The sequence below is a fragment of the Cariama cristata genome, unplaced genomic scaffold, assembly GCF_000690535.1.
Source record: "Cariama cristata isolate BGI_N322 unplaced genomic scaffold, ASM69053v1 scaffold27124, whole genome shotgun sequence".
NCBI lineage: Eukaryota > Metazoa > Chordata > Aves > Cariamiformes > Cariamidae > Cariama > Cariama cristata.
In genome coordinates this window covers 719-10759 of record NW_009613966.1, presented here as the reverse complement: position 1 = coordinate 10759, position 10041 = coordinate 719, and the positions used below count along the sequence as shown (strand labels likewise).

At 36.6% G+C, this 10041-nt stretch overlaps 1 protein-coding gene across 1 annotated transcript; it reads right to left on the bottom strand.

The window, feature by feature from the left end:
* Nucleotides 1–947: 947 nt before the first annotated feature.
* Nucleotides 948–9253, bottom strand: RNF141 (ring finger protein 141). The gene is made up of 5 exons (XM_009699236.1): nucleotides 9051–9253; nucleotides 7426–7534; nucleotides 6215–6396; nucleotides 3000–3107; nucleotides 948–1279 (listed from the first exon to the last, which is right to left on the bottom strand). The coding sequence occupies exons 1-5, from the start codon at nucleotides 9233–9235 to the stop codon at nucleotides 1129–1131; spliced, it is 735 nt and encodes a 244-aa protein (XP_009697538.1). The 5' UTR covers nucleotides 9236–9253; the 3' UTR covers nucleotides 948–1128.
* Between the last annotated feature and the right edge of the window lie 788 nt (nucleotides 9254–10041).

Genomic DNA, 10041 nt, shown 5'->3' with positions numbered 1-10041 from the left:
TAGACTGTCTAACTCAGCTCCTTGAAGATTTTCCTCTGCTAGACAGATTTTCCTCTGCTACACTGTTGCACTCCAGTTGTGATACCCCTTTTCCCCAGTTGTCACATCCACATCTCACTGCAAGCAACATTATTATTAAAGTAGAACTTTCTCTCTGCTACATAAAAGCATATTGCACTTATAGATGTAAAGCACAGCACCCTTACTTAGATTATCACCTTGTAACTCTTAGTATACCTTATAACTCTGATTTCATCACTTCAAAAACTCAAGAGAAGCAGATAAAACCACAGCATCAGACTAAACTACACCTTAACTGCTAATTCATTCTCTTCAGACATGCCTAATGTTTAAAAATAATTTTGGCTATTCCTGATCAAAAAACTATAAAGAAACTGATTTACTTTTTTTTAGGATTGTGTATGAAACCGTTTAACATTTCCAAGCTAATAAGACTATGCTAAATATCGTATTTATAAAAATATTCTACAAGATAATCTTGTTAGAAGAATAAAGGGAAGTGCACAAGTACATTTACAAAGCTGCCTACACTCTCCAAAGCAGATTTTAAAATAATTAATAGCAAAACTCATAACCGATCAGATTGAAATCAGTATCTGTAAACATTAAAAGCAGCAATAACTGGTTACTGAAGAACAGGCAGTGGGACATCTTCTAAAACTTTCAAATTAATAATCACTAGTGCTAACTCATCACCTTTATTCACATTTGTCATGAAACTACAGGGGACTGGTTTTAAGGATAAGAACTGTGAGGTCAAGCCATCTGATACAGTTCATCTTCTGTAGCAGTACACTGTGATACTCAAACAGCAGTTAGCAGTTGTAGTTGTGCTGTTATAAATTGCTTCATCTAGTAGTCAAACTGTTAATTAATATCAAAAGTTGTTAATGATCAAAGAGTTTACTGAAAGTACAGATTAATAATTAAGACTGCACATGCATACACTGGCTCATATACCCTGTGTTTTAAATGAACAGCGTAGATTCACGGCAGCCAAGAAGAGAAGTAAAAGAGACTGGAAGAATGGCAACGAGAGGTAAAAACAGATGTTGGTGAAAATGAAAGCTTCAAGTGCTTCTGCTATTATCAGCTTGTTGGCCAGTGTCAGGGTCTGTGAGGCTGGCCCGCCTCATCTACCATGTTAAGTATGTAAGTAGCGACATCATCTTCTGTAGGTGCATCTGAGACCACCCAAGAATCACTTGCCCCAGTCACTTGCCGACGGCAGACCGGACAGCTTCTGTGACGATCACTCCTGTTAGGAAGCCAGAGAAATGAGTACTTCTCATTGACGGTCTCTTCCTGGTGAAAAAAAAAACCAAAAGAGCCCCCCAACAACAACAAAAACAAGAGAACAACCCAGTGAGAACTTCAAGAGTGATCTGGTTAACTGGATTAGACCACTTACATATTTTTTTGTTTGTTTAAAACCTTTTTCTTTGTGAGGAAGATTGGCCAACAATTCTGAAAGTAGCTCCATTCTTTGAATGATTTTGGAGTCATGTTCCTCATAATCAAGTTTGGTCAGGTGAAACAGAAAGTATCTAACTACCTGTCCAGCAAGCTTAAATGGAAATCCAGAGTCTAAATTAACTCTTCCTATCTTTAGATATTCAGCTGAGGTAGTTCAGAAACTAGTCCCCATAAGCTTCCTATATAAAGAGAAAAAGGAACCCTTTTTCTGGGTCATTCAGCCCACTGAAGTTTAGAATTGGTCCCTCAGGGTCCCATCCCCCTCCACCGACTAACTCAGGCATCCCAAATAATTATGCTTCTGAGCTGGAAGCCTCTGTTACAGGCCTTGGTTAGGAAGAGATGAACCTTAAAAATTGAGTACCAAAAAAAGAATGGTATAACTGGAACTTAGTTAAGAGTTCAGCTGATTCATTAGCCAAAGTAGAATATAATCCGCTCCCCCCCCCAGCCACTAAACTAAGCCCTGTATAGTTGATAGATGTTAAAATATTTTCCCAGAAAAGAGAGATGACTAGTTATACTCTGAGATCCAGTGATTTTTACTACTTTTTTTTCCTTGTGGGAACATAGTGTTATAAAGGTAACTTCCTTGATAAGCCTTCGAAAACGCAATAAAACAAATTCTTACGCACAAATTATGTGACTTAAATGTAAAATCATTTGTATTAACTAGTCAAAAAAAGCCTTTAACTGAGAATATCTCTATCACCTAACACTGGACTGCTAGAACACCTGCCTAGTCCTTGTAGGTCTTCTGCATGGTCAGGAAAGAGCTACACTCCTCCACAAAGCAATTTTTCTCTCTCAGTTTTCCAACAACTGGTGTATCAAACAGAGCAGAAGCTGAAAAGCTGCTCAGTTTACTATGAAGCTGAACATAAATTGTAAGATACATGTTATACATAAACTTGAAGGTGTTGCTATTGAGAAGAAATCTTTTTCTGGAAAAGTCTGATATATTTAAATTAATATATTGTATGCTATTTATTTCAAGTGAAAGTGTAATATATGGGAAAAAAATCCCTCTGATAGTTATTTCCCAAATAAGAGATAAGACGCTCTAACTTGCCTTCATATTTGCACAGTCTTACAAACTACTGATTTTTTCCTTAAAAAGAAGCTTTTAATGAGATTTTGTGAAGCATAACATGCCAGCATCAGCATATACCATCTTCTCTAGTTTTTGAGCAAGAATACAATAATTTAATTTTACAAGAATAAAGAGAGATAAAAAATTACAAAACAAATGCTGAACAGCACTTTCACATCTCTTTTTCCAAAATGAAATTCTTCATAAGATGTTTACAGATCCTGAAATCTTTTCCTTCTGCTGCAGGCTCATTTTACTCAGGCTTGTTATGCATCAGATGTATATTAGCTTGCAAATATCTTCAGACGTTAAATTACATAGGTACTAAGGAATTTGTCAGACCAAACTGAAACATGTCAGATAACCAGTACATACTATAAAATAATGAATACTCTTTAATATGTATTACCATTTATCAATGCATTTCTGGCAGAAACTGTGAGCACACGGCAAGATTAAATCAGCACGCCCATCCATGCAGATGCAACATTCCTCTTCATCTGTCAACTGTTTAACTCTGCAGAAGAGAAAACATTATTTTCTCCCAGATAACTAAGAAGTTTTATATTTATGCCCTAGCAGCTACTGTAGTTACTACATTTTTCATAATAATTAGTGGACAGAAAGGAACACCTGTGCTTATCTGCAAGGAACATGTAACTTTGTGAATGGACTAGTTACATCATCCCAGCAGACACAGCCTCACGCTACCAACAAACAGCAGTAAATGAACTAAACTAAGTTAGAATATGCATTTATTTTTTTGTGTCATGTGGTGCTTTTGGTGTTGCAAAGGGTTATGCAAATCCCTTTTTTATATCAACAAGGAAGAGTGAGAAGTTGTAACCATTACGTCTCACGACTGGGCAAAAGAACAGAAACACCGTTTACATTAAAGGCAGGAGAAGAATCTGCCTTCCTTTCACAGAGTGTCAGGCTGAACTATTTCATAATGAACTTTGTCAGGTTTCTGTGTACTGGCACATATCCTAGATAAAAAGCTTTAGCTTGCAATACACTCCTCACGATTGTTCCTTCAAATTAGGACTCTCTCGACTTGACTGTTAACACAGCTTTTCCAGGTAAGCATCTAGGTGTCCTTGTTGTGTGTGTGTGTGAACTTGAAAAATGAGATCACTCCCCGGGACAGACATTTTCATTTTATCTGTCTCCATTTTTTACCCCCAAACAATAGATATCTGTATCTAAAGCTCCTAACAGTAGTGTCTCAAACATCTGCATTACCAAGACTTCTCAAGCACAAAGAGGTGCAAAGAATCCTCAGCTTTCACGGACCTACCTAGACATGTAAAGTTCCCTAATTTTACAGTCATGGCTCACTTCCAAGGGAGCCAAGTAAGCGTTCTGAAATGTTTCAGTTTTCCAAAAATCCTGATTTGGGAATCCCTTCTGCGACTTGAGGCACAGAGGTAGCATTCTAGAAAGAACGGCATTTCAGGAGAGGCAGTCCACCTTAATGACTATGGACAGACTGCTTTTGCTTAGGTATCTTGGGAGCTTGTCAAATACAGAGTAATTTTTTAACTGTACAGATGAGCCAGCTAATGGACAGCAATTAACATACTTTTGTTTTATTCTTCAGTAGGTCCTTGGGGTTTCCTTTTCATTTTGTTTTTACTTTAGCATGCTAGGAGATTTTTTTGTAGAATTACAGATGGCGATTCACATACAGTGAGGATGTTTCCAAAAAACCTATCTTTTGATTAGCTCAATATGTTCTTTGGACTTGCTCCCCTTCATTTCCCTCCCCCATACAACTCTGAGTACTAACCTTTGATTACACTTCAATTTTTGAGATTTGCTGGTGTATATACAAGCAATTATATTTAAAACAGCTGACCTATTTATAAAGTTTCTGGAACCTAAGATTTAGCCATAGGACTAAGCTTCTGAAGAAATGGTAAAATACAAAAGTGACAAACCAAGGAAATGCTTGTCTTTTCATTATCAGAAAGCATAAACCACTTATGGATATTTTTGAATGCTCCAAGTAGGAAGTGGATGTTCTAGAGAAATGGGGTATTATTCCAGTGGCAGAAGTTAAGATAAGAAGAAGAAGAACGAAACAGATAATATTTGCTATTTTTGGACAGTGACAGCTAGCTCTTGCAGAGCTGAAAAATGTCTAAAGGTGAGAAGAATTTAGGCAAATAGGAGGATATCATGGAAAAACAAACAGAAGATTTCCTCAGTGTAAAATACTTGAAGGTCCTTCAGCCTGTATTTCCCTTATTGACTTGAAAATCTTGGATAAGATACAAGCTCACTAAATTCCAGCACATTACCAGCATGTTAGAAAAGTATACTCTTTTTTGTTGTTGTTATTTTTCACTATCTCAAGCGATGTGTTTATAAACACGAAGGATGCTCATCTCCCCCCATCTCAAAGTCTGAAAATTGAAAAAGAAACTCACCTAGGAAACCTGAAATCTACTCACTGACTTCAGCAATATTTGAAGATGTTTTGCATAAGCATCTGGGGGTTTTTTATTTGGTTTGTTGGTTTGAGTAAAAGGCCATTTCCACATATACATGTGTTTTAGTATAACCATGTATCTTTGAGCAAGAGCAGGAAAATATGCTCTCTCAAACATGTCCACAATTTGCTACCTAATTCTAGCATTTTAATAATTCAGAACAGCCAATAATTTATTTGTTCCCAAACAAGAGAAATGGGAACTTAAATTAAAAGAACACATTCTGCAATCCACTGACTTTGAAAAAACAGTGGGCTCTATCTGTAGAATGACAACATAGCTGACCCCTTTCTCATTCTAACAGCTGGACTGTGACATCCTAAAGACAGTTAACTAGCTCAGCAACTTGTTTTGTTCAAATACCTGGCTACCAGCTCTCCACCGGTTGATACAGAGAACTATACCATTTACTGCTTTTTCTTGTAAAACCTACCTCTACCTCACTTAAAACTGAGTTAGAACTCTGAACTAATTGAGAAAGCTAAAAGCAAGGAATTACTGGTAGCAACACTTCTACACAGGGAAAGGGTGACAAGCTTCTTGCTGTTACATTCAGTTTGAACTGAAGCTATTGCAGGTGTTGACCTCAGTCTTTTGTTTTTGCTCTAGTTAACAAAGCAGGATGTCAACACATGTGAGACAGTTCACATTTTTCCAGTCTTACAAGTGAAATTATTACTATAATTGATGAGTTTCTAGTGGCAACAGATGGGAACTTTCACATGCCAAAATGTAAAAGAGGAAGAGAAAGTTTAAGTGGAACAATAACAAAATCTGTTTAAACAAACACTGTCAAAACCCCTAGATTTGTAGCTGCAGCCGATTCCATTTCCTCCTGTTTCCTTATTCAGGAGATTCAACATACAACAGGTTTATATTAAAACTGATTACTAAAACAATTGTTCTGAAGCTAAGGTACGGTAGCACCAACAGAATTTCTCCAAGTACACTACAGCTCTCTTGGTACAAGAGAAGGTGTGCTATTCATGTCTGTGATGACACAAAGTCTACATCTGCCAAAAGCACGCAGCTTTGATCATTAGGTGTTTGTAGTTCAGGTTTTACACACAACTTCCAAAATATTCATGTTGTTACTGTGGTCAGAATCTAGAGTATACCAAAATACCTTCCCATCCACAAGCTGGCCTGACAAGACGACACAGACACCAAACTCTCAGCAGCTTCTTCAGAAGTACCACTCTGTGCAAGAACTCCTGCTGCTTGACTGGTGATGTCTTTATAAAGTTGAATGAACTGATACAAGTTCAAGATTCTGGAAGCTTCCACGATGCCACTTGTTTTATTTATCTTAAGAGATAAGAATTGTTTACAATTACATATTAGATTTTTAGTTGACATTGCTCAAAATTCTTTTGATGCACTGCAATTCTCATGGCAGTAGCCACCTTTCCAAGTGTTCATCACTATGTTGGCAAATTGCAGTCTGCTTCAGTAAGAGTTAAGACCTGCCAACACAGCTGTTTCATCATGAGGAATACCACAGTTACGACTACATTTTTAGGGCAAGACAATTACCATCACTACTCAAATGGATTAAGTTGTGAGCAGGGACCTACTGCCTAAAAAACCAGGCTAAACTAAGAACAAAGAACAAAATAATCAGTCATTTCATATTTGAACTTAAAATAGCCTATAACAATGACTGCCTTAATGAAAAACTAAGAGCAAACAGAAAATTACAAACTGTTCGTTTCAAACAAACTTTGAGAGTTGGCTTGGTTGAAACTGCATGTTAAGATTGCTCATTGGATTCGGGACCATTTAAGGATGTTACTTGATAGGATACAGAGGGGAAAAATCTCCTCATTAGAAAGAGCAAACTTCATAAGTTTTGTCATGGTCTTCAAACTAAGTTACGCATTTAACTTTTAGATTGGTTTTCTAAGGAATCAGAATATATACAGTTACACTAGGTCAACTGAAAATGCCTGGAATTGCTAACTTCTACTACTATCAAACTATACAGTTCCCAGTTTGCTGTACTATTTGATTACTATGACTTGATCTCACAAATTTGATTACTATGACTTGAACTCACAAATCTCACACATTCGTAACTAATGGGCTGTAAGCACTCCACTGGAAGATATCACTCCTTTAAACTTAGTTATGACAATATTTTTGTTAACCTGCTTTTTGCAGAAACTTAGAATTTAGATCTAATTTATCTCAAATAGTATCCTTGAATACATCATCTGTATCAAAATATATACTCAAAAGATATGTAGCAGGTGTTGGATTTTACCAGTAAAAGTGACAGTCCTCAAATATCTGTACACAAAACCCCCACTGAATTAAAATTTTCAACAATCTTACTTTAGTACATATTATCCGAACGACCACCTTCCAGAAAGCAGAAGAATCAGAACCAGGCTGCACTTCAAATAACAGATGTTTGTCTTGTCCAGAAGCCAATTTTGCAGTGCTGAAATAAAGAAACATCAGGTTTGTATCATGTGCTAGACACACAAGGATCAGCAACCTCAGCCACTGTGGTATTATTTACTGTTCACCTCTGTGCTCTTCGTCCTTAAAGAGATTTATCAAAACTGCCCAGAGACATGAAATTAAGGAGTAATGACCTTCTTAGAACGTCATTAAATATAAAATACACAGTCCGTTTCACTTGAAATTGCATAGTAAATTTCAGAAAATGATGTGCAAGTCTTTTGATCCAGCATCAGCAAGCATCCTTTATAGACATTTTAATTTATATAGACTTTCACTGTTTATTACAGTAATCGTACAATCTTGTGGTCCAATCTAAAAAGGTTATTTCCTTACCATGTATGTAAGAAAAGCACGCAAGTACCAACGCATGCAGATGAGGTGTATATTTGTTAGTATATATCAATAATGAAGCAGGCAGGTGAAGCTTCAGGTGAACCTCAGATTTTGGGGTTTTCGTATTTATTTTTTTTTAATGGAACACAGACACAAAGGTCTATTCCATAAGAATCAGAACAAGCTATGTTACATTCAGGCTAAAGTAAACACTGTAACGAAATAAAAAAAACGTGAATAACGATGATATTTTTGAGTTAATTACAGTGAGATACGCTTAGATTCTCAGGCAGAACAAAGTAATGTTCTCCAAAATCTATTTACATGTCTACCAAGAAAACAGCTATTGGTTCTTGAAGGCCACTCATAGAAGTATGACACTCTACAAGACAATTTCTAAACTGAATACAAATTCACATTATAGTTAAACATCAAACACTACCAAAAGCCACACGCTACAAAGTCCCTTTCCAGCCTGTACATCTCCACTTCGTATCATTTTATATATAAATACTAGATAAAAATAACAACTCTGCTTTTTCGTTCGTTTCTTTTTACTGTCAATGTATCAGTCAAACAAAAGGCAGGCTATGAAAAAAATCTTGCTTATGCAGCCTTTTGTTTGGGATTATCTTGGTCATTGGTTTCAGATAGTAAGGCAGGTCTCATCTTTAATGAGGAACAGGATTGCATGTCCACAGAGGAGGCAGAGATGGTCACCAACAGTTCTGTCCCATGTACCACGTTCCTACTGTAGCTGTACTGTCTTTATAGGGCTTGTATCGCTACTTCCTATGAAAAGTGATGGGCAGAGACGAAGTACCATTGCATCTTTAGGTGTTTGGTGGAGGGGGGGAAGAGTAAGGGAGACAGGTGACACTAACAAAAAGATACTGCTAAACGTCTGCTACCTCTTCCGAACTTCTAAGAGAGAAGCAACACTTGCTGGAAGAAGAGTATTGGAGATAAGAGAATTTAAGGAGGAGAAATGGCTTTGGTTTTGAAGTGTAATTGCAACCATTATAGAAACTTTAAGAATTGAAGGAAACATTTCAAAATCAGATGGCCAGTTCTGGCTTAGCCAGCACAGGAGAATATATTGCATATAAGGTCTCTGTAAAACATGAAAAAAAAGAAGGAAACAAAGTAAGGCTTACACATCATTAAGTTCAGCTACTCTTCCCAGAAACTCTTCATACGTTAGGAAACCACTTTCTTGAACCAAAGAGGCATGCTTTGCTACTTTTTCTGGCAACGTGTTAATTACAGTTTGTGTGTGGTTTGAAATTTGTTGACCCATGGTGAAGTTCTTCACCTCAGTTCCGTAGAGAGAAGTTCTCATTCATTTGTAGAGTCTCTGCTAAAAATATTTTAGAGAGTTACACTTGTGTGTTTTATGAATGGTTATTCCCTCATTTTTTTTCAGTGTAAGAGTTCAGCTACCCCCTAACCAGTGTAATTATTCTACAGTAATGCAACTTGAACAGTCAAATTAGAAACAAAGCAGAACACTTAGAAAATACTGGAATGTGGCATTAACAACTTATGAAAAATGTATTATTTTGCTTACAGCAATACTTATATTAAATAATTTTTCATGCAGATTTTTCAGCAGCTCCAACACACGCATACAAATACATCCAATGGAATGGAAAAGAAAATCTTAACATGACAATGGTAATTTATGACAATCTTTGGTTTTTCTAAATATTTGTGCATGTGAAAAGTCAGAACATCTACAAATAAGCATATCAATGTATGTCTATACACAGACATCAGGAATTAGCTTTCTTACGTCAGACTGACATTGGCAGATCAAAAGAACTCTCACAACATTCTTAGACTGGTAAGCCAAGGAATCCATGTCAGTATAAACCAATTTAGAAATCTCCTTATCTGCACAGAACACTCAACTTTTGGATATATTACAGAACCGCCTTCCTCAAAACTCTCCAACTTCAACTTAGTTCACCTTTCCTTTACATCCTATCTTCTTCCCCAAAAGTCTACATAAGTATCTACCCTATGCCTTCTGATTCTGAGTTTTTATCCATTTCTGTCTCTTGATCTCTCTTATTTGACATTCCCCCCAAATTTCTCTTTGATCCTTGTCTTGAAATAGCAGAGGCACGCAAATTAATTCCGTCT